This window comes from Mirounga leonina, unplaced genomic scaffold (assembly GCF_011800145.1).
Source record: "Mirounga leonina isolate KUSES-001 unplaced genomic scaffold, KU_Mleo_1.0 Mir_127, whole genome shotgun sequence".
Lineage (NCBI taxonomy): Eukaryota > Metazoa > Chordata > Mammalia > Carnivora > Phocidae > Mirounga > Mirounga leonina.
Window position 1 is genome coordinate 69,061,168 of NW_023270316.1, and position 24,879 is coordinate 69,086,046.

Genomic DNA, 24,879 nt, shown 5'->3' on the forward strand with positions numbered 1-24,879 from the left:
GTATACCTACCTCCTAAGTAGGTATACCTACCTCCTAAGTAGGTATAATCAACACGTGCTCGCCTGTTGCTAATATCACTTGGGTTTGGCTCACGGATTGTATTGTGTATGCTGAGTAGTTTTTTGGACCTTGGCCATGGATATCTTTCAAATCTTTGAAAGACAAATACCTTTAAGCCTATGATACAGATTACACAGCCTGAGGTATTTACTATTTTTAAGAAAACTTTAACGTCAGCAGACACTTCTTTTCAGTCAACGCGGGGAAGAGGATTCCTTACAGAAGAGTAATTGACTCTCTCTGAAGGGTGCTGTTTAATGGGTTACAGTTTAACTGCAGAAACTGCAACTTGTTCAGTTTGTTTAAGAACAGAGGTTGCAGGCTTCTTGTGCATAGATTAGTGTCCAAAAAAGACCCTAGTATTTGGAATGATGATTGGAATATAAGATGAAATGTAGCTGGGCTAAATGTAAATGATGGCACTTGAGTCCGAAGAGTCAAATGTTCAAGTAGTGCTCAGAAATACCTGTTGAATTGGGACTGTGCCAACTAAAATCACTTATAATGAGTGAAATGGAAACCTCTCCAGCTTTGCCAGGGCCGGCCCTACAGGACCCGGGAGGTGAACCGTATTCATTAGTTGAAAGGCTAAGGCTCGTGCTGCCATCCGGAGCACTTGGAGCGGGGGTTCTTCTTCCCGACCCACATTTCTGTCCCCTTGAAACTACCTAGTGGTAGCCACTCCAGATGAATTCCACAGGAAATGGAGAGGTCGGTGGAAACCCAAATTCTTAATGAGAAGGGCTGTTCTAGGGTCATGAAGAGTTTTGTCCCTCCTGCTCAGGCTGAGAAAACATGGGGAAAGCAGGGTCTGCCAATCAGTGAAACTGCTTTCATGAGACACATGCAGATCATACTCCTCGTCTTACATTCTATTTAGCGTATGCCGTGCGTTATTCTAGGAGAATGGCTATTATAATCACCCGGAAGCCTAAATCATTGACTAATCACGCCCGTCTTTTAAAATAAGCCTTCTCTCAAAAATACTTCCCAAGTATTAGAGACGCTTTTTTTCTTTTTTCTTTTTTTTAAAGACACCGTTTTGTCCGTGCACCGAGAATCCTCTAACAGACACCTGAGTGAGCCGGTTCAACAGACAGGCTCTTGCGTCTTGTGTAGAGAGAGACGTTTCTCACGCAGGCAAGAGTAACACACTCTCAAGCAGGTGCTAACGGGTGGCCCATTTTTCTTGAAACATACAGCCTGGCTTTCCACTTCCCCACGTGGGGGCCTTAAGTACAGCCACACATTTTTCTATTATGAGAAAAACAGCAGCCCAAGCATCATGATGATTGGCACCTGGCTGCTGCCGTCAGGCTTAGGAACTCAACACTGCAGTGGCAAACGGTGGACAGCACAGCAGAGGGGCAGCTGATGTTCAGCCCAAGCTTGCGGCCGCCATATGACAAGGCAGGCCCAGTGTTGCTGGCTCCTTTTTCAGAGACAGCATTCCGTCGTGAATGTATGCGTACGTGTGGACGATTTTAATTTTTAAATGTCAGGCCAATTAAGAAAACATCGTACAAGCTTAATAAAACATGTCTGTGAATTGGGTTACAAGTGTACAAGCTACCAGTGTAACCCTTTTATATTATTTTGACGTCTGCAACTTCATGTTAAGAATACAAGAGAAATTGGAAAATAAATATTTGACACCCAGCAAGGAGTTATATTCCCTTCTACAAACCCATCCATAGTGACTCCTCACTTATGCCACTTGTTTGGAATGACCAGAAATGAGCTTGTGGCAATGACCAGTCGGGGCTGGGTAGGGCTTGGGGGTGGGAAGACTCCATACGCCTGCGTGTCCACCATCACTATCTCTGGCAGACTGACCTCTCTAAGAGCTCAAGAATTTACTCTGCTAAGTTCAGTAAGCCAAGTTACTAATCCTTTCCTAAAGTACACACTTCTCTGAAACAGAAACACTCCTGTAATAATCACTGGCACGTTTACTCCACAATCTGCATTCAGACATAGATTCTGTGAACCTTAAGGTCACTTCCCATCCCCATTCCACTTGCCTCCATGCTCAGAATAATTGGCAACTTCAGACTGTTCCAGAAGACAGGGAACCTGACTAAACAAAAGAGTTGGAGAGAATCACTTGAGGGTAAGCTGTCCTCTGAGGTCAAACATTTGTTGGGTTTGCTTCGGGACAGAAGCCAAACCGTAGCTCTAATTAGCCTAATAATATCTCTGCCAACTCTGGACATAAGATTGTTGTTTCAGTGGAGTGACACCATCATCCATCCTCAAGGCCCACCTTTAGTAGCGTGTAAAGATTCCCCCCCCCCATTTGCCCTGATGGCCCATTTTTGGCCTTGTTGGGAGTGTTCTCTGCAATGGGAACGCAGTCTTTCTCATTTCTACACTCCCCCCTGTGCCTCACATTCAGCAGTGGTTCAGGTAAGGTGGGTGGGATTAGAGAATGTGCAGTTTGAGCTGCATGCCCAGTGGCCAAACTACTTCCAGGGTCTACTAAGAAAACAGAATTTAACAGTATCCCGACAATTTAAACAAATCACCCAAGACTTGCCTGACTCAGTGGGAGAGCACCTTCTCCAGTAGATAGTATACAATTTGCCTTCCAGACCAGCTTTGACCTCAAAACTGTCACACACAAAGGACCAAAAGCATCTTCTTCAGGATATTTGTTCATTGTCTGGGTTTTCTGGTCATCAGTGTGTCCATGAGCCACACAGGGAAATTCTAATGCACTGAGCTAATACCAGTAATGGGAAGAGAGCTGGGTTGGTTTTGCAAAAATGCTGGAAACATTAGACTCAGAATTTGGCCTTAATGTTGACCTTTTCCTAACAAGCCCACTTTCCTCCCTGCTGGGTGTTTTATGCAGGTTCCTAAAACCATACAGACTTTTAGACAGATGCTGGAAATTGTCCTCTATCTTTTTTCTATGTGTATGTTTTTACCTTTAAACTAAGTTAGAGAAAGTATGAACACTAGGGATGGGAAGAATCTGGCCTGCAGACGTAGCCTCTCAGCCTTAACTTTCTTATCTGCAAAATTGGAAAAACCATTCGAAGGACTGTTGTAAAACATCAAATGTGTTTTTATATGTACAGTGCTTGAAAACAGTTTCTTCTTTCCATGTTTGTATTTTCCAGCCTTTATTATAATACTAACAGAGTTGCCACATATAAATACTTGAATGAAGAAATGAAGTCTAAAAACAAGAAAATGGACGAGAAGAAACACGACTACAACACAGATGCACAGAAAGGGGGGGATGAGGAGGAAATGAAAAAGAAAAAAAAACAGTAAGAGGTAAGAAGATTAAGCAAAAACAACAGAAATCTTTCTTCGAGGGACGTGGAGAAGAAATGGGGGGGAAAAGGGCAACTGAACAAAAGAAAACCACAAAAATAAACTGTGAGCACAACAGAGACACATAGTTGAAAATTGGAATGTTTGGGAAGGAGGATAATTTAACTGGAAGTCCTGAGTTTTTAGATTTAACCAGGAAGCTGTAAACAAATGAACAAATAAATAATAGATTTTGTTTTAACCCTCATTCCCAAAAATCTGCAATGTATTAATGCATTTTCCTGATGGAGATTTGATTATAGACAATATAACAGTTAGATGATTGAGGGTAAAAGTTTAGATAACTATTTTTATAGTCCTAGATAAACTTCTAGGATAGATAAACTATCATGAACTAGACTAGGTTTTTGCTAATTTTAAGTCATAACTTGATAACTTTTCTCTGGATTGAATTTATTTTAATAGCAGAGTATAGTGGAGGGAGGATTGGGCCTGGAATCAAAAGGCGTGGGTGCTACTGGGTGGCCAAAAAATCTGTAACATATCCTCTGTGTGTGTGTGTGTGTGTAATGTGTAATGTATTTAACACGTTACTTTTGGGGTATGCTCATGGCACAGGTTATTCAGTGAAAATCAGAGTCACAAGTCATTTAAGGCAGCACATCACAGATGCATATGTAGGGACTGATGGAAAGGCTAGAGTCTGTTGTATTTTGAACTGCACATTCAGCTATGCTTACTGGGGACATCTCATGTGATGTCATAAAACCCATATTTTTAAAATGTAATATAGATACACCATTTGTTATGTACATTTGCCTGTTTCCAGATGTTGTGGGCAGGCCATGTTTTAGCCCGTTGCCTATCAACCATGAAGCCTTGGACCAGTCAAGCTTGGTTTCCTTGGTTTCCTTATCTAAAATGGGGCTGTTGCTGCCTGCCCCGCCTCCCACACCCCAGAAGATCAATGACGTCAGGGATATGAAAGTTTTCTGTAAGACACAACATGAAACAGAATGTCCTCAAGAAGGGCAGTGATGTGGAAATGCAACCCACATGTTAGAACCCTATCTAGATATTTCTCAGTCTTGTAGTTTGCTTGTTCAACCTCGTACCTCTTCACTAACACTTACCAAGGGCTCACCTGGGGACTCACCCACAGCAAGGATAGTTACTCTCAGGACTGCAGACTTGTTCAAAACAATTACCGGATGGAACTGAACCACTGGTATTCTGTTGAAAATTTTTACCCCTCAATGTTTTTTTTGTTTGTTTGTTTGTTTGTTTTTACACCTTAGTAAAGCACTGTGTGTCTAACACAGGAAGATGGTTTCTCATCCTCCGAAGGGTGCACAGTCCAAAATGCTTTTTCAGTAGTGGTGAGGTAATGCCAAGGTAGCACCTCTGCCTGACTGGGCAGCAGCCGCCTCACCTGACGTCCCTAATCCACTCTGGCGCACTTCAGTCTGTTTCCAGAGTAGAATGCAGGAGCCTGACTCTAATCCTACCCACCCATTAAAACATTTCAATTGCCTACCACTGCTGTGCAGAGAAACACCCAAGGCCTGCGCGGTCTGGTTTCTGCCAGCTTCTGCAGACTCCTTTCAAGCTTTTCTCCAAGTTGCTTTCTACACTTACAGCCACGCAGGCTCTCTTCAGTTCTTGCAAAGGGCTACGTCCCCTCCTGCCTCAGGGCCTTTGCACAGGCTCTCTACTCACTCCCCTTCACTTGGCTACCTCTGGCTCACATTTGAGATCTCCACTGAGATGGTACCTCCATGGAGAAGGCTTCTCAGAACTGCCCTCCCCATTTGGTCAGGTTCCTTTGCTACCTTCTTGCATAGCTTACGGTTCTTTCCTTAATAGCACTTGGTGCTGTTTGCACTGTATGATTTTTTGACTAATGTCTGTCCTCCCTGATAAGATCGGAAGCTCCTCAAGGGTGCAGGCTTGTCTGTTGCTCATTATCATATCCACCATGTGGACCACATAGGAGGCACTTAGCACATAACTGCAGAAGGAATGATTTTAATCCATTCATAGTCTTCTGCCCCACCGCCCTGACAATACAGCACACATTTACAAGCCAGCTGCTGGTCTGACGTGTATATTTACAGCAATTCTAAATGAGAAAAAATCGTATCTGTTTTAGAGTGATTGCTGAAAGGTCAACAAAGATTTCCTTCACTGAAGAAACTAAGTGATTCAGTGAAGAATGAATGAAATTTGGTTTTATATTCGAAAGGAAGAACAGATTTATTAGGGAATGATTAGTATAGTTAAATGATGTCCAGCAAAAAGATCATTTTTATACCTCTGCTTTTCCAAAAAGAAGACTCCCCTCTCCACAAATCCCATCAACACAGTCATGCGTGGCCTGAACATCATCCCGTCTTACTCTTACTCTTCTTGTGAATATAATGGGGTGACCCATTGCGCAGCTTCCTTTCTCATGCTCTATGCTTTTTGGGTGGGTCAAAATCAACACATACTGTCAGGGCACGGAAAAGATAAATTCTAACAGGTTTTCATTACCTTTTCTTCCGAGTCCCCTGGCTGACAGGTAATTACTCCATCTCTTGATCCTCCTGCAAATGTTGCCTTGCAATTTGCAAGCCACTGTTGTCAGAAAGAGATGCAGACATAGGTAAAATCAGTGATGTCCTGAGAACATTTTTATCATCAGTCCTGTCAGGGAAAATTGATGAAGCTTCTAATTACAGTAATAAAAAATCTGCGGTAATGCCTTTTTGAAATTACTTTTTTCTGGTTGAAGATAATCTATTTGAGATTAAAATATCTTCATATGGTGATACTCATTTATTTTTTATTTTTATTTTTAAAAAGATTTTATTTATTTATTTGAGAGAGAGAGACTGAGAGAGAGAGCATATAAGCAGGGCAGAGGGAGAGGGAGAAGCAGACTCCCAGCTGAGCAGGGTGCCTGACACGGGGCTCCATCCCAGAACCCTGGGATTATGACCTGAGCTGAAGGCAGACGCTTAACTGACTGAGCCACCCAGTACCCCTTATGATGCTCATTTAAATATATAATTTCAGCATTGTGATACAACATTCCTGGAGGATGGTTTCACCAGACCATTCCTATTTTATGTATAAACTTGAAAAAATCATATACAGTTAGAAACCTTTCATATGATTGAGACTGGGAGATAAAACCAACAATTCCTCATAGGCTGGGGGATTCTGGACCATGCAACTAGACTCATGGCCCACCTACCTCTCTGTGATATTGGGTGGCTTCTGTGGGGGCAGGTCTACTTCAATGTAAGAAAGGCTATTAAAATAACAGTTCAGCTATTTAGAGATTCTGACATCCTTAAGTATCTGGGATAGTAACTAATACAGTATTAGTATTAGTACAGTACAGTATTAGTAACTAATACAGATGTAAAAAGGAACCCCAGGGCACAAAACAAAAAGCACTGATGAACTGAAATTCACATCTGACATCAAAAAGATTGGTTTGTTCACCGAGAAGAATGGAAGGATTATTTTTATTAACTGATGATGGAGAAGGGGGAAAGCCATGACCAGTAAAGCCACAGAAATAGAAGACAATGGGAATTGTTATAGTAGAATGTCAGAACTCTTGCCCTTGGGTAGATCATGAAAAGAACAATAACAACAATAACAACAAAGAAAAAACAAGTAACTGTATAATGAATGTCTTCTGTGTATGAGGCACTGTGCTGGGCAGTTTACATAGGTTATTTCCATTTTAAAGGCAATACTGTGTTGTGTTTAAGCGCATGGACTTTTGAATCCCATAGACCTGGGTTTCTTTTTTCTTTTTTTTTATTCTTATGTTAATCCCCATACATTACATCATTAGTTTTAGATGTAGTGTTCCATGACTCATTGTTTGTGCATAACACCCAGTGCTCCATGCAGAATGTGCCTTCCTCAATACCCATTGCCAGGCTAACCCATCCTCCCACCCCCCTCCCCATAGACCTGGGTTTCAATACCAACTTTCCACCTCCTAGCTAATGAGGACAATAATAGCAACTCCAGTTGTTGTGAGCATTCCATTATTTAATTTAAGAGAGATAACTCTGATCAGGTTGTTGGACACATAGAAAGGACACAGGAAAGGATATATACTATGACTATTATAATTGTTATATCCTTACAACAATTCTGCAAATTAGTTATTATCACCGTCTTATAGATGACGAATCTGAGATGAGGAGGTAAGTAACTTATCCAAGGTCACTAACCCTTAAGTAGCTGAACTGTGATTTGAACCCATGTCCATCTGATTTCAAAATTCATGTCTTTTCTATAGTGTTTGGCATATTATAAAAAGTGTCTCATAGATATTACACACAATTACTTGTCAGAAATCAGGGGTCTGCATGCCTGGTTTCTGGATCACTTCTGTCTCTAATATTTTACAGTCTAGGTCTATGAAGGAAAAAAAAAGAGTAAAGAGCAGGAGTCGAGGCCAGGAGAAGCAATGAGGTCAGGGAAAGGCAGCTACTGAGAGTATTTAAGAGGAGAGAGCTGAGATCCACCCCATCTATGTTCAGGTGAGGCAAACACTGGAAGGAAATAAATAACAATTTTATTAAATCTCTGAGAAAAGTTAATGACATTGACAAGGAGACATATCAAGCAGATACTCATGCTTCCCAATTTCTGGGTAGGGAAATTATGGGGATAAAAATGAAAGCTGAAGACTTCTCATTTGTAGACATCATTTTTGTATCATCCATACTGTTGACAGTTCTACCACTATTCAATTGGAACTGTAGTCCCTAACGGAGGAATAGATGACATCTGTCTTCTTCCAAAGATCCTATCTTAAATTAATCACAACACCTCCCCAGGGCTCATAGTGGTGGGGTTCATTTGATTTTAACTGAATGTATATGCACAGAAACACAAAAACTTACCGAGAGAGTGGCTTCTTTTCTGTTGTTGTAGGTATCCAAATATTCTTGCAGTTCTAAAACACTGAACTTGAGCTTGTCCAGAAGTCCACAAGAAAGGAGCTAAAGACAGGAAAGTCATTTGTATTAAAACAATCAGAGAGATAACTAGACACAGGCATGGCTACAGAGAGAGAAAAGAGAAATATATTTAGAAATAATGTAAAGTGAGGACCAGTGGCTCCATTTTTAGTAAGCTGTGCAACGTGTAATTTTGCTCCACAATCAGCCACAATGGCAATTGAATACAAGCTCGCTAATCCAAATCTCCCATGAAAATATTGTTTTTTCCATATCAGTATAGACTTTCAAGTCTTAACAAGTGTCTGTAGGAGCTCACGTTAAAGATCTCCATTTTATGCATGAACTCTAGTATCTTCATCTAGTAATATTCCAAAAAGTGTGAAGACAGACCTCCAAATAGACTTTCGAACTGATTTTATAATCTGAACTTTAAATCCTTTAATATAGAATGGTTTCTCTTATTGTATTCCCTGCTGCAAGGTAGCTAACCACCAAGTTCCTGGAAAGACTAATTCTTCAGAGACTTTTGAAATCAGAGCACATCCGTTGTTGGTTCTAAATTCAGGAACTAGCATATGAGATGGTTGTGTGATATGCATGGGGGCATGAGCCCCCAAAGAGCTCACCCGTCATGCGGGCTTAGAGTTATATTCCTAAAGTCATGATTTGGCAGTCAGCCAGAGGATGCTTTAACCAACTCTCAAACTCATCACTTGCTTTTTGGGCTGGATGAATCCCTCCAGGGGCGATGAGTCTCCACTTGAGATTTGGGAGTGAGCAAAGTGAGGACATATTGCCTCTGGAGCCCCATCTGGCTGGCCAACCTGGCATCGTGGGGACAGGCTAGGTCAGCTCTGGGGGGGGTCACTCACCTATTCATGGCTGTCAAAGCCAGAGTTATTGGAGCGAGGTGCCAAGGACACGGAGGGAACACTGAGGTCGATTTTTCTCCCGATTCTCTGAAATGACTTGGCCTTGGCTGGTAATGTACAGTCATTACTGTGCAGACTCAGGCCTTCGGGGGTCATGTCACAACACGGCGCTTCTCACAAACACTGACAGTATCTTTCAGACAAACCACAACACAAGCACGCTTCCCAGAATTTCCACACCTCAGTAAGCTGCACTGGCCATTTGCCGCCAGAGACTGGGGTACTCACGGTCTCAGCATCCACGAAGAGTGTAGGGCATTCAGAGCAGGAGGTGAGCATCTGGGAAGAGCTGACAAACTTGGACCCGATTCCCCGGAGATTGTCTCCAAGGTAGCTGGCCGCATCACAGGTTAGGAAGCAGAATCTTTTCTGAATATTCTGCAAGGTAAAATAATTACCATTTGTAAAGGGCAAGTTTTAACTTATGCACTAGAAAAACCTATTTTTAAATCTTTATAAAAATATCAAATGAGCGTAGGTCCTCAGGTAGAGGTGGCGGGGGAGATAGGGAGTAGAGTGCATGTTGGTCTTAAGTAAATAATCACCCAGTGTGGACCAAATTTCTTCTTAAAGTGTTGTTTCCCAGAGTGTGGATGCTCTTATAATCTTTTAAATAAATGGTGCTTTTCTTTTTGCTGGTGGTTAGTGCTGGTCAGCAACTTGAGTCCTCCTCACTTGTTTGTCAGAGCAGTGAGAAATTACTCAGATTACGTAAATGTGCTCGAGTTAGAAAAGGTCATGAGATTCAACGCTTTTCTGTTCCCCAAGATCACAGCTTCCGAGAAAGAGCATCAAAATAGTGCCATTTGAGCCTCTGGAAAGTGGAAGTAAATGCTATGTGGGTCTGGAATAATATCTCCCTCTGAGAGCGTGTCTGCTCTGGTGTCTCCAACTCTGTCCCATAGGTGCTTATGTTGACTCATTAATCCTCACAACCGGGGAAAGAAGTCAAGGTGAAGACCTGACTTGCCTAAGGTCATGCAGCTCGCAAGTCACAGAGGAATGATGAGCCTGACTCCAGAGCTCATCCTCCTTCCACAAATCGACAAAGCTTCCCAAGAGCTATTTTCTCCTATCCTGCCTGAGGACAAAACCAGAATTAGGAAGAATCGGAGTCACACTGCCTGTGTCAGCACCAAAATGGAAACGTGTTCTAGCCCTTAAGCTTCCAACACACAGTATCTCTAACAAAAAGAACACAGTATTTAACCAAAAAATAATTCCAGTCCTAGGCACTGGCTTTCCTCAAAGAGATGTCATACCTTTTGAGTTGTGGAATCGAATCCAGGAGAAATCCTCTCTGCCCTATTGTGAGGAAAGCAGATGTCCCCCAACAACAGCAGGCTGATTCCTTATGCTTTATATCAGAGAAATGCCAACGCTGTTGCATATTAATGATTTTTACTTCATATATATGAGAATTTTGGCATAACGCAGAGCATACATATGTCTTTATGAGGCTAAGTTAGTTTTATGTACAGTTAGGGAAAAAAAAAAAAAACTTGACTGAATGTCAGAGCAGAAAGAACGAGAAATGCCATGTCTAGCATCCTACACCTAGTTGAGTGGCAGAACTGCGAGTAGGATTCAGGTCCCCAAAGAGTTTGGGGTTCTTTCCATTTGACCCAAGGATAAGGTGAGGTCTGGGAAGCTATCTGTCAGGGAACTTTAGAGCCTCTTATATAAAGGCAGGTGATATTGAGGGGATACACACTCATTTCGTCCTCACCTGACTTCCGTATAAACACATCACATAATTTGGAGGCACCGTGTGATATCATGACGACATCCTAACCCAGGAGCAGCAGGAAGGACATATGATGGCTGAGACACTTGGAAAGATGACCACGCTGGACCATTAGAAATCAATTCCTCATTTTTAAAACCAAATTATTTTGGCAATTACCTCCTCTCTACCCCTCCCAAATCCAACTAAATACAGGGAGATGTGGCCTTCAGACTCACGGGAAAATGTAGGAAAACAGTAAACAGACATGGTGGGGACATGACAACAGCTTAACAGACTGCATGCCTGAAATGTATTTCATTTCCAGCATACTGTATTAATACCTATTTTGTGACTCATATTGCTCTCAATCACATAGCATTTGATAACAGTTGAGAAAGTTCTTAAGGCTCAATGTAATATGTTTTCTTAAGATTTCATTTATTTGAGAGAGAGAGCGAGAGAGCACAAGTGGGGGAGGAGTAGAGGGAGAGAGAGAAGCAGACTCCCTGCTGAGCAGGGAGACCAATGAGGGGTGCTATTCCACAACCCTGAGATCATGACCTGACCTAAAGTCAGACACTTAACTGACTGAGCCACCCAGGTGCCCCAAGGCTAAATGTAATATTAAAAACTGAAATAAGAGGTACACATTTGTATGATTATTATTGCAGATAAGCTACACAGGGATTAATCTAATACATGAATGGAAAAATAAAGTTCAAACCCAAACGTGCCCCCTACCCAAGGGCCCAGCCTCACCTCCCAGCTCATGGGACAACCTGCTGGTCTACTGTCATCAGGTCAGATGTCTGTTTAAGAATTCTGCTAAAAAAGATTCCCATTCATCCGTCCTGTGTTCACTGAGCACCTACTGTGTGTTAGCAACTGTACTAGCCTAAGACACCATTACTTGCCCTCTCTGGGGAAAACAGGTAATAAGTAATTCTCATAGAATGTGACAAGCATGACAGATGGAACCACAGTGTGCTTGGGATCCCAGGTGACAGAAAGGGAGAAAGAAGGGAAGGCTTCATTTGCTGAAGTGAGCTCCATCAGGGGTTTGTGTGTCACTGGGAGTACAGCTGAGGGCCAAGAGGACACGGCCATGCTGGGCAGAGGGAAAAGTATTGCTCAGGATGCGAAAATTGAGCACAGATAGTCCAGTGACCATAATAAGAAAAAAAAAAAAAAACTACAACAGCCAATCTTAAATTATTAACCATTAACCATTATTTTAAAAGAGACTTCAGAATGATATTAAAAATAAATTACTTTGTTCCTAAATCCTTAACAAGTAAATTTGCCTCAAATGGTAACTTCCTCATGGTTTGTTTTAACATTTCAATCTGGCTCAGTGTTAGAGTGTTTCTGGAGTTCTTATCTCTCAGCAAACAATTGTTTTCTCTCTTAAGCCTAACAGCCCCTCCAGCCTCCAGTTAATCTCAGATACAACTTCAGTTTGCCCAGTCAACTTTCTAAAAGATGTCCCTGAAAGGCGACTGAAAAGTTGGCAGAGAGCAGCACAATAACACTGAAACTGTAGCTATTCTCAAAAAAATGGGTGAGAGAGCTACAGCAGGGGGAGCGGCAGGCAGAGGGAGCGGGAGAAGCAGACTCCCCACCAAGCAGGGAGCCCGATGTGGGACTCGATCCCGGGACCCCGGGATCATGACCTGAGCCGAAGGCAGACACCCAACTGACTGAGCCACCCAGGCGCCCCCAGACTTTACTTTTTATAGTAACTAAATTGCGGCTTCCTGGGTTGGAAATTTTTTAAGGCAGATGATCCCACTTTTAGTAGAATTCCTGATTTTCCTGCCTTTCCCTTCTGCCATGGCTCTTCTTAAGGTAATCAGTGAGTGGGCCCATCCCTCAGGCCAACCAAGTTACGGTCCCCTCTCATGATATACTCAACAGAACTCAACCTATAAAACAGTGTAAGGGGGTTCCACCCTTGTCTGTCCATTCACTCGCCCATCCCTCACATCTACTGGAGGCTGGAACTCATTGTCCCTTTCCATGTTTCCCCTGTATTATTAGTGGCAATTCTGTTTTGTGGGTTATCAAATACAAGTGTAGAAAAAATGCTGAAAGAAAGGCATCTTCATTACAGGAAAATAGAATTTGAAAGAAAGTAAAAAGAAGGGGGGATAAAAAGGCACCCATAGTCTCATCACCCTCAGTAAACTACAGTGAACTGCTAGTATAAAATCTTCACTATTTTCTGAATATTAAAAAAAAAAAAGAGGAGTACTGTACACACTGGTTTTTTAAAACTAGTTTTCTCTTAAACTCTATGGTAACTATGTTTCCGTGTCAGTCGACCTTCACCTATAAGCTCATCTTCCTGGCTGAGCATTATTCCCAGCCCTGCTACTTTCTTAGGATCGCCTTCAAATACAGCACACAGAGCCAGTTAACTCCAGTGCTGACAGAAGACCTTCGGGGTTTCTTCATAAAAAGCCGTGTTTCTCTTCTTTTGCTGCCTCCCACCTCCACCAATCATTTGATGAAATTTGGAGTAAAAGTTCAGAGCAGGATACATGAAGGAACTGACAGGAATCTGCACATCAACAGACAGGCAGGCATCAAAATACACCTTCAAGCACCCCTCAGAAGTCGAGTTCCCTCCATCTCTTTGGTTCAGTCATTGCTGTAAGTGTGTTTGGAGATAACAAGTGAAATCTGAAGGAGTCCTCGCAGAGACTGCTACATTGAGCCGTGGGCAAGATGCCACGGGTGCCTGGCTGAGGGACTGAGAGCCAGCCTGCCCTCTGCTGGCCACACTCGGTACCGCACCGGTCTGGAGGAAGGGGCCTCTGTTTCTCATTTGCGCAGACCCTGTCCGGACTAAGCAAAGTATGGCCGTTCACGTGTTCAGAAGCATCTACCACACATTTAAGGAATTCATGCGGGGGAAAAGAGAGAAAAGACAACGACAGGCTAAACACGAATAATGAAGAAAAAGGAGAGACAGAGGAAGTGTCTAAGAGGAAAGACGGGATGCAGGATAGGCTTGGCAGAAGGTACCACTCGATGGTTCTGGTGTCACGGTTGCCTGGGACGGATGACATCCACAAAAGCCAGAACGGCAAAAGTGAACAGCACAGCACATGGACTGCATCCTCGGGGGACAAGGCCTTTGCAATACCAGTTTGGGAAGGTTGTGCAGATTTACGGTTAAACAGAAGAAAGGCTGGGGTCAGAGGCAACTGAGGGGTACCCGGAGCAGAAAAGAGTACAAACCCAGAACGAAACCACCATGCCTCCCGCCACCGGAAGCTAGCCGGCCCCGCTCGGAGACGCAGTCCTCGGGGCGCTGGGCCCCGTACCTTAAACAAGGAGGAGAACACATGAAATGTATACACCGCACAGGAGCCATCCGAGTCGCACATGAGCTGGTTGATGTGGCTGCGCCAGGCTTCCTCTGCGTCGTCACAGGCCGCCGGCTGGAATGCAGCAAGGATGGCCGAGAAGAAGGGCGAGGGCGGGGGGGAGACCCCCCTGTCACCTTCTCCAAAGCTGGGAAAGAGGAAGACAATCCTGTCAACAAGTGCCATCCTCATCCTCTCCCGGGTCGCCTCCCTCTGGCCCTGCCGGCTATCCCGGCGAGGTTGCTTTGGGGACTCAGCTCTCCCTCCCCGATCTTCGCCATTCTCTTCTGAATCTAGGAAAGAGAATTTTCACCTCCAGAATTTCTGGGATTCCTCCCCTTCTGACTTCTTTTACAGTGAGTCGGGACCCGCCCCCGGAGCCTCCAGCAACGAGCGCTCTCGCTTTCCCAGCGGCCGTTCCCCAGACAGAGAAACATTACTTTTGGCACTTTTGCGCCTTTTCAGCTTTCATCATGAACCATTAGAACACAAATTTGGAATCTGATTTTCAGATTCCAAATGTGCTTTGTGGGAGAGAGTATTAATGGCTGCACATGCATGAATGCCCAGGAGGGGAGGGTAGAGGGAGAAAAGGAAATGGAAGGATAGAAACGCAGGGTGAGAGACACGGAGCCCCACGAAGAAAGGAAAGATAATGACCACAGGCGAAAGGTCAGGTTCTTCTGTAGGTACTATTACCTTCAGCTTTTCCTTCCAAGGACAGATACTGCTCACCATAACAGAAGGTCTTTGTCTGGCCATATCAAAAGCTCTTTAGTTCTTGTCCACATTCAGAAGAGAGATTTTAGGATTCTTTCTTCTCTAGAAGTAAATCTCTAGCCTTATCACTTGTGATTTTTTTCTAGACACTGCGTTAGTGTGTGTGTGTGGTTTTTTCTTTTGTTTTGTTTTGTTTTTTAAGTAGGCTCCATGCCCAGTGTGGAGCCCAACGTGGGGCTTGAACTCACAACCCTGAGATCAAGGCCTGAGCTGAGATCAAGAGCTGGCCGCTCAACTGACTGAGCCACCCTGGAGCCCCTGCATTAGTGTTTTTTATCTATTCCTCTCTATTTTCATCTATTCGTGTTCTCTGACTAGCTCTCACTAGTCTCAGAAATATCAGCCACCAGGCTGAAAGCCACCCACTTAAAAAAAGAGTAGGTATTTAACTTCTAAAGAGCCTCTTGTTCTTGTCTTTTAACTCGGAGTGGAAAGAACTCATTTCCAAGGTTTGCCAGTCTTGCTTATCTTCAAAGCTTGCAAGGCTTGGACCATGTCCCCAGGCCCCTCTTTGGCTTTTGAGTTACTCTATGGCTTTACGTTGCTCGGTGTTACTCTGTGTTACTCTACGGCTTTTAGGAGTCACTACCTGAGTACCCCTTTCAGTTCCACACCAGGCCCTGCACCCAGGCCAGATGACTCTGACCAGCTGAGAGCCTTCGGAATCAGAAGTTGATTCGGACTCCTCATTAGGAGGTCCCGGCTGTGCCGTGTGACCTTTCACCTGAGATACAGTGAATGTGATACAATGTGCCAGGTACGCTGTCACCACTCGTTTCCACCAGGGGCTGCTTTACCTAGCGAGAGTAAACTGGTCCAGCCCTCTATTGCCTTTTTCTTCTGCCTCAGTCATATCCAGGCTGAAGCTACCACTGCATTCGAAGGTTGCTGGGAGTTCATTGGCAGAACTGGAGAGATCGTCCTCATGCACAGCCGTGTCTTCCTCCTCCTGGACGGCTTCAGCCTGGAAGAAGAAAGAGAGGAAAGAATCCCCCCACCTTATAAGAATATATTTGGGAAAATCTATTCAACTAAAGGGAAAATAAAAGAGACCAATCCCTAGAGTGATAGAAATCGGGGGCATTGATCTTCCGGCTACAAAACAGTCACTTTCTATAACTGGACTCAGGAATTCTCAGAAGCACTGTTCATTCTTTACCTTCTTTTCAGTCTTGCCTATAGTAGTTTCCAAAGAGGCTCTTAGTAGATTGTCATATTTGATCCATGATTATGGGAGTATAAATGCTAAACTTAGAAAAGACCACAGAGACCCGTTGGTCTAGCCCTCACATTTTACAGGAAACTCATGTGTGGGAAAGGGACTTGCCTGGCATCAAGCAGATAAATCAGGGCCTTTGGATTTAGAGCTCTTTCCACGGTACAAAACTTGCCTTCTAAAGCGAGCCTATCCAGAGGGAACACTCTGACACAGAATTCCTTTACCTATGGAAACTGGAATTTAGAATCATCAGTGGCTGATATAGTAAATGCTCAAGATAAACCTGCAGGGTGCATGAGTGGTCCATGGTTGTTCACTGAGCTCGCCATGTTGATAGGCCTTTTCTTTTCTTTTTTTTTTTTTTTAAAGATTTTATTTATTTACTCATGAGAGACAGAGAGAGAGACAGAGGCAGAGGGAGAAGCAGGCTCCCCGCGGAGCAGGGAGCCCGATGCGGGACTCGATCCCGGGACTCCAGGATCATGACCTGAGCCGAAGGCAGTCGCTTAACCAACTGAGCCACCCAGGCGCCCCTGATAGGCCTTTTCATACTGGAAATCCTCTAAGACCCATTTACATACATGCTTTGCTCTTGGAACCCCCCCCGAAGATAACGGATAGGAGAGGCTGCTCTCACATTGTTGTAGAGTGAGCAGCGAAATGCAAGGGCTCTAGGTCGGCAGAGCTGGGATCAGTGAGGGGCAGGAGAGAGACAGAGCTAGTGCAATGGAAAAAGAGGCTGGGTTTGAATGTGGGCCAGGGGGACTCAGCTGGAGAACTGACTGTTCTTTATGAGAGGAAGGAAGGCAACTGGGTTACAGACCAGAAGAGGAGAGGAAGACATCACACGCACATGTTTCAGTGAGTCATTTTCTTAAAACAAAACCAGAGCCAGGCAAAAAGGAAATCTATATGAATTCGAGCATTATCACAGGTTGCTGGCTGGCCACCCAGTTGGTATTTTGAATCTAGGATTAATAAAGAAATTAAGAGGGGTGTTTAAAGATATGTTAGGGAAACAAGATAGCTCATGTCTTTGAAGAAATTGCTCATAAATACTGAGTCTCAGAGGCTTATCCATATCTGCTTTTTCCGGCTTTTTAAAACTACAGTGGTGCCAACGAGACTGGCTGCCGGTGACTGGTCTGGGTCATTAGTGTTCATAAACCTAATCTATTAGGGGAGGGTTGGGTTCTCACAAAAATGTCCTTTATTTTCCCTTTCTAACATCACGGCTATATCGCACATTGCAGAAACCCAGCTCAGGAGGAAAACAGAGAGAGCCTTTCAGAAATTAGACTTCGCTTTTCCTTGATCAAATTAGATGATTCCTGCATGAGTTCCTAAGTATATTACCACTCAGGTAGTGCTTTCTATGAGAAATCTATGTAACTTGGCAATCAAAACAGAAAAATTGAGAGAATGACTATGGTAAGACTGAGAAATAGCAAATGCTAATAATTCACATTTATTTTGTGATGTCCTTCCCATGAGATTTAATTTCTTAATCTTAGGATTCTGGCATTTTAATCTCAGACAAGTTTCTTTTCTTTCTGCACCTTTTTTGGCTATAAAAGGGACTCTGCTGACTCTGAGAATCCAGACTGTAGTCCTTTTGCACTGAGGCTCTCTTAGAAATAATTCTTTAAGCTTCAACATTTTTAAGTGATTGCGATTTGGTTGGCTGTCCTTGGTTTAAAGTACCTGGACCTCAGATCTGTTTAAAGTGCACTGTAAAAAGAGTACACAACAGCCAGTTATTATTTTTCCATTAGAAGTATCAGAAAGAATATACTTTTATACATTTTAAAAATTACTTTATAACTTTCTCTTTCAAACTTATACTACCATAGCAAACTCAGGATAAAGGACACCTACTACCAACAGCAGTAGGCTATTTTGGTATTTGTAACATAAGAAAATAAAATTCTATATTAAGGGGCACATATGTGGGCACTTACGTGAACACAGTATGGAAGTGGATAGTTTTAGGATTAGGATTAAAAATTAACAAAAAACGAAATATGCATTGTTAGCTCTTTAAAGCCCTGACTTTTTAAATAAGAAAATTATATCCGTTACTTACATTTCTCCTCTGTCTGGCTAGGACGGTTTTGTTTAAATCTGGCATAATATTGTGATTAACACTGAAAATTCCAATAGTATGCCAAAAGGCCAGAATGGAGTCAATGTACAAATTGTCTAACTGGTTCCTACACAGGAAAAAATTTCCCCAAGTACATGCAGACACCCACACCTCACTTAGCATATTGTTTTATAAAAGTCATGACAAAGAACAGCAGTTTCCAAGTCACAGCAATCTCAGACATACATCGATTTGTTTTGCCATTAATCAGCAGTGTTCCTGCTATATGGAAAATGCAAAATGTCTCATTTGAATAAGACCTCAAAGTGAATCTCTTTGAACCACCAAGAAGATGGCTGCTCATTTGTGAGGGTAAAACAACTTCAAAACATAGGCTCAGGTGCACAAATTCAATTATTTCAAAAAAGTCAGAAAGAAACAAGATACAGTCCCTCCACTTAGAGCCCCCTAAGATTTCTCAGAAAATTGGAAGTACTTTTTCTTTAAGAAAACTACAATCATAATTGCCCAAATCTCTTCACCTTGGAGCCCTCAGAAATCTGCAGACTATTCATATCGGACAAAGACGCATCAAAGCTAGCCATTCTGGTGTTAAAGGAATGAGAGTCAGCCGGGGTCATGTCACAGGCTGTGGTGAGCGATTCCATGGGATTAGTCTCCTCAGAAGGGGAGCGAGTCATGATCTGTAGAGAAAGCAAAGCAAATAAAACCCAGTGTGGAGTTTCTTTAAAAGCTCAAATGATCCTTTATGTAAGAGTACAAACCATTGTCCGAGCTTGTTGTTGGGTGACAGATATTATTTAACGTGCATATTTCACTATTGGAACTTAAACCCAGCAGCTGGTGTAGGGCATTAGGGCGCAGAACTCTAAAACATGAACGCTTATATTTGCAGATAACCACATCCAAATGTCTGTTACATTTCCTAAAACTTCAGATGTCTGTTAAAAGATTCCAGCCTCATAAAAGTTATCTGAGGAAAAGTCCAGGCCTTAACGGATCTGATGGTGTTCAAGGCTTCTAACAAACACCCGAGCATCTGTGTCCGGTTGCAACCTATAGACAAGAGGCTTGTTCTGTCAGTTAGACACCACCTGATATTTCAGGTGTTAGTTTAGCAGCTGTGCAAAGTTTCTTTAGCGGCAACTGGAAACCACGCTCCTGCTTCAATTACAAAAATAAACCTCCCGTTTCCCATGGCGGGAAGGTGGTCCCACTTACTAGGTCGGAGTGCTCCAGGATCTGGCTGGTTGTGAGGTCCTCCTCTTCGGAGGATTCATCAGAGTCCTCGTGGTTCATTTTATTTAGGCTGGGAGACCTTCCCGAAAGTTGGCGCTCCTCCAGAAGCTGCATATCACACTTGTCCAAACTGTCCAGAGAACGCCTGCGCACTCCCCAGTTGAAATTGTCCATACTCTCACCCTGAAATCACACCATCATCTGGTTTTTATGCCAGAATCTTCCTGCACTCACACCTTCACACATTTAATTAGTCATAGCTTAGAAATAAATGCTTTCATTATGAATTTCCAAGCTCTCATCTACTTTGGTACCAGACATTTTGTTTACGTGATGTGAAAGGTAGTAAAGCATAATATTTTCACCTAAATGCATATTGAATCATAGGCAGAAGTGATTACACACTTCTCTTGGGCCTGGTGGGTAATACCATGTTTTTTAAAAGGTGACTTTGGTCAACTCTGTAATGATCTAGGTTTCCAAAAATCTTTAAGAAAGAGACCATTTCTATTAAAACAACCTCCAAAGAGGTGAGGCCCCTCCCCGGCCCACTTAGTACTGTTTTCTTCGGAAGGAGAAAAAATAGGAGCTATGCTGTAACACATTCCACATCCTTCGGGTATTAAGTAGAAGAGTATTAGGTAAACATTCCAGCCTGTTCCTGCTACAGCGGTTTTCGCAGATCAAATGCAGAGTTAAAAGAATATCTGAGAGCAGCTGGGCGAAGTCTGATGGATCATGCACTATGCACAGGCCAGAGCAGAACGGCAACTTTTGCTTTAGGCTCATCTTTAAATAATTGTCCCAACATAGAAAACAGTTGCTTTCCTGGACCTGAAATGGTTGACTTGGTACCAAGCACTAATGCTGCCTTGTACCTTTTCATTTCTGAGACCTGGGCTAAGTGGCAATGCAGGTGTTAAAGCTTCTCGTTGTATCCCAGACTCTCTCTACCGACCATCTGATGTTAAATAAGTGTATCTGTCCGACAAAAAAATCTTTCCTAGAAAGTAATTTGGGTTTTATTTTTTCCTCTCTGTTAAAACAGGGATAAAGGAAGAGAAATAATACCCAGCCCCTTGATGAGCAAGTTTTAACCTATATAGATGGGTAATCTGAACAAAATCTAGCCCAGAATCCTTTCATTTAGAAGTCATTTGAAACACTGTCTGATGGTTCGCTGAAATAAAATAACTTTTTCTGGTGAGAGCTCAGTGAGTAGCAAAATCATATAATATGAGAGATGTAAAATCACTTCTAAAATTATGAGCTTTTAAATTTATTAATCTTCCTTTGGTTTAAGGATCTATTTCTTCTGGATCCTAATGAAGCAAAACTTGCCATTCTCCTAGATCTCTCATATAACAGATGCTTTAACTTTTCTGAAGTCTTTTTTGGCTATTCATGGCAGAAGGCAATAGGTAAGAATCCTAAACACATTCTGGATCTGATACGAAAATTATTATCATGATTTATCCCCATGTATGATGTTTATGATTGTTCTTAGGATTGTTTGATTATACAGAGTAGCTGCATCTGCTATTTTGTCTGTTATCTATACCTTTATCTGTATCTGCTATGATAAACTGTCACCAAATAATTTTTTTCCTAGTGGAAAAGATTAACTGTTTTGCTGGGATTTTAAAATAGCTATTTCCGTGAAAAACTGGAAGAAAAATGTGGAAAAGGCAAGAGTTCTGGAAAGAAAAAGAAAATGCAATGTGTGAAGAAGTTAAAAAGATGAAAAGAATAAGAATGCAGAGAAAAAGAAGAACATGCAAACTACTGGGAGAAATATCCAAATATGAATATAAAACCTAATTCCTAAAGTTGATTCTCTTGCACCAAATCAGTGAATGGGTTGGATGAACTATCTTAGGCAACAGTTCTGGAAGTCTCGCATGCTGAACCTGAGAAGAACCATGAGAGAAATACAGACGTCTAGGGTGAGGGAGTGCTACCCTGGGCATGGATCGCTGTTCCTAGTGATAGGACTGCACCTCTGGTGAAGCCCCGAATGAACCAGGCATGAGAACTAGGGGGAAGGGAAGGCTGTTCTTGCAGGAAGAATATCTGGATGTCTTTCTAGAGGATGCAGTAGCTCCATCAGAGACGAAGGTGTTGAAACTGTTTCCCTGGTAGTGGCTGAAGATAGTATGGGTATCTATAGTCTAGCTCAAGTTCAAGTGTGTGGTTATTAAAAGCCAACCTACGTGGTCAAAAGTCAAAACAGTGTTTTACTGATTATGTCAGATTTTCTACGTGTGAGAAATTTAGGAGATGGCTAATTATTCAAGACAATCTGCATCTGTCAGTTATCAAACTTAAATAACTACTCAGGATTTGTACTGAGATGAGAAAGTATTTGTGACTGAACATTCTAGAAATGTTAGAAATAATATTCTTTGAAATAATTTTTTTTCCATACTAGAACTCTGTCAAGTAAGGATTATTGTTGAAAGAATGTAGGTGCAGTGTGGTCAAAATATATTTCCTCAAATATACACCTTCTCAGAGTAAGTCTGACACGACACAGATAGAGTAAGGTGCTCATAAGTCAGTTTGCCCATGATGGCCCTGGCTTCTGCCTGTTGTCTACGTGCAGTTATTATTAGCACGCCCTTTTACTTGAGAAATGTTCTTATTTGGATGAAACTTTATATAGTTGCCATACAGAGAGAGCTCCTAATGCCTGGAAAGGATCTGATTGGAAGTGTTGGTGGTATATTGTTAGGTGCGGCTCGTTGGCTTCACTTTTAATAAGAGGATTTAACAACAGAACCAATCCAGCTGGACGGCTGCCTTCTCAGAAATTGTAAGATTTCCACAGATCATATTTAAAACCTCACTTTCGCTCAAGAGATAGACTTCTGCGACTTCTCGACTAGGCATACCAGGATTTTAAAACTATCTTGTATTTATAGTTTAGAAAATATTTCCATACTGGAGCAATAAAGAAAAATCCTCCTTGTATCACACAGACCTTAATGTAAATATGCACGCAAATAGGCATACATACGCTAGAAGGGAGGAAAAAAGCAATTATGTTGTTATAAGTCTGCAATGATGCAAAACATCTACTTAGCGTATCTGAATTAAAGATAGCATCATCTTACCTGAAGTTCCTGGGTAGCAGATTGGACAGAAAAACAAATAAGAGGTCTATTTAAAACAATTATATTAAAGATACTCAAGTGCATTCATCTTAGTTTTAACACAACAGCAATACACAGGGCCAACAATATAGCCTTCAGTAGATGTGACTTTAAAAAAAATGGTGAAGATATATAAACCCCCAAAGAGAGAAATCAGTATCAAACACCAGGAAGTTCGAACCCTTTTGGGGGTGGATGGTGCAGCTGGGGTAACAAATCATAAAAACAATTTCTGAAATAGCTTGCCACTTCAGGGACTGGCAGCTTCTGCTCAACACTTTTTTGGGGGAAGAGGGAGGGCGGATGCTTAAATTTTTATTTGTGAGAAAATTGTTCAACTTAGTGAGAAAACGAATGAGGGTCATCCACTGGGGGAGAAAGAAAAGGTGGCATCACCTGATCCATCTCACAAGACTAAAGTGTTTGTGGTCATGATGTGTTCATTGCTGATGTGCAATTAATAGCCAGGACATGGCACCTTTTAACGATCCTGAAAAGTTCCAAGGCAAACTGTTACAGAGAGGAGGCAGTAAATTCGGAGACTATTTAATGAAAAGGAAGAGACATAAAAAAAACAAAACAAAACCTTGTCTTTCTTTTTTGATAATTGTGTTTTGCTCTAGACGCCAGATGAGCTTGGCTTTCTCAGATGAGAATATGCTGAAATTATTCACCAATGACAGTATAAAGGGCTGCCTGCTGCATGCCTGACACTCGGCAGAGGCTATCTTACTCCCAGCATCAACTTGATAAGCAGTTATTACCAAACCCATTTAACAGATGAGGAAGTCAAGAGAAACTGCATCCACGTTTCAGAGCATAAAGCTCTGTCAGTGGCAGAGGTGAAATTCCAAGTTGGACTGCCTGACTAAAGCTCGGGCATTTTTACTCTAGCACTTGGTAAACTTGCTAGAATCCCTTATTATAATCTTATTGAGAAGTAGCAAAACATTCTCAGATAGTTTATTTTATTTGGATGGAATAGATACTCTCACACTCTGAAGTTTCTTATAAAATCTTAATCGAATAAGATAAAATGATCACTATGATTTTGAGGTTCCTGTCTGCTAGGAACACTAGAAGGGAGAGGAAGTATTCATTATTTATTGTCCCTGAAAAACATTAGTATAATATTTATTTTCAAGTGAGAGGCACCTCCGATTTTCCTTCCTTTGTTCTGATAGAAATTAAATTTGTTAGTTTTTCTGAAATTGTGTCTGATTCCTCTACTTTACATCACTCCTGCAAGGTCACGTCCCATAACACATTTTTTTTTTTTCCTTTTGGCTGAGACTAGAAAATAATACTTCTCTTTCTTCCTTATTTTCCCTCCTTATTTTAACTTCCAGAGTAAAGAGGGTACCTAAGCTTGAATTCTAGCCTAAGAACAAAGATTAGGTCAGTGGCCCAGATCAGGGAGCTAATCTTTGGACATTCCCTATAGCTCTGGCTCAGAGACATTTTGAAAGTATTCTAAACGGTTTTATTTTGGTTTAGACTTTTTAAAACAATCCTCACTCCACTTAGTGATTGATTTCTCTATTACTCATTAAGGTTAACAGTCAGAAAACTCTGCAATCCTTGTTACAGGTTCTAGAATAATTCAAGGTGAAAAGCTGACACTTATTTTAAAGATGCTTTAAGGACTGGGTCCGCTCAACTTGTTTTCTAGAGAAAGAACAGGAGCCTCCCTGGTGGTCTAGTGGTTAGGATTCGGCGCTCTCTAGAGAAAGAACAGGTAAAGAAAACATTCTTCATTCTGAGGACATAATTCTCCACAGACATCCAGGCTAGGCCATAGCTCCTTGGCCTTGCCTCGACATAAGACGACTGGTCCGCAATCATATCCTTTTAGGGAAGGTGAGCTGCTACCGGAAGCACCATTTCTCACAAGTTTATAGGTAAGTCAGGAGGTGCCTACCCATCACGGGATCCCTTTGAAGAGGGGCCTCCATTTTAAATGTAAGACTGGCAGAAAGCCCTTTCTCTGTCTGGGAAAATCAGTGCATTTAG

The 24,879-nt window shown here is 42.2% G+C and overlaps 1 protein-coding gene across 12 annotated transcripts in view; it reads right to left on the bottom strand.

Moving 5' to 3' along the window:
- The window catches only part of FRY (FRY microtubule binding protein), a 347,615-nt gene that overhangs the window by 17,538 nt on the left and 305,198 nt on the right, over positions 1–24,879 (bottom strand). For 10 of the 12 annotated variants that reach the window (XM_035003580.1, XM_035003582.1, XM_035003583.1 and 7 more), the window contains 8 exons: positions 22,828–22,836; positions 19,694–19,894; positions 18,994–19,155; positions 15,944–16,110; positions 14,325–14,514; positions 9,492–9,641; positions 8,272–8,370; positions 5,885–5,968 (listed from right to left, as the gene is read on the bottom strand). In XM_035003580.1, the coding sequence (XP_034859471.1) occupies positions 5,885–5,968; positions 8,272–8,370; positions 9,492–9,641; positions 14,325–14,514; positions 15,944–16,110; positions 18,994–19,155; positions 19,694–19,894; positions 22,828–22,836 (1,062 nt within the window). The remainder of the gene's footprint in view (positions 1–5,884; positions 5,969–8,271; positions 8,371–9,491; positions 9,642–14,324; positions 14,515–15,943; positions 16,111–18,993; positions 19,156–19,693; positions 19,895–22,827; positions 22,837–24,879) is intronic. The other 2 variants (XM_035003581.1, XM_035003588.1) reach the window with 1 other exon arrangement.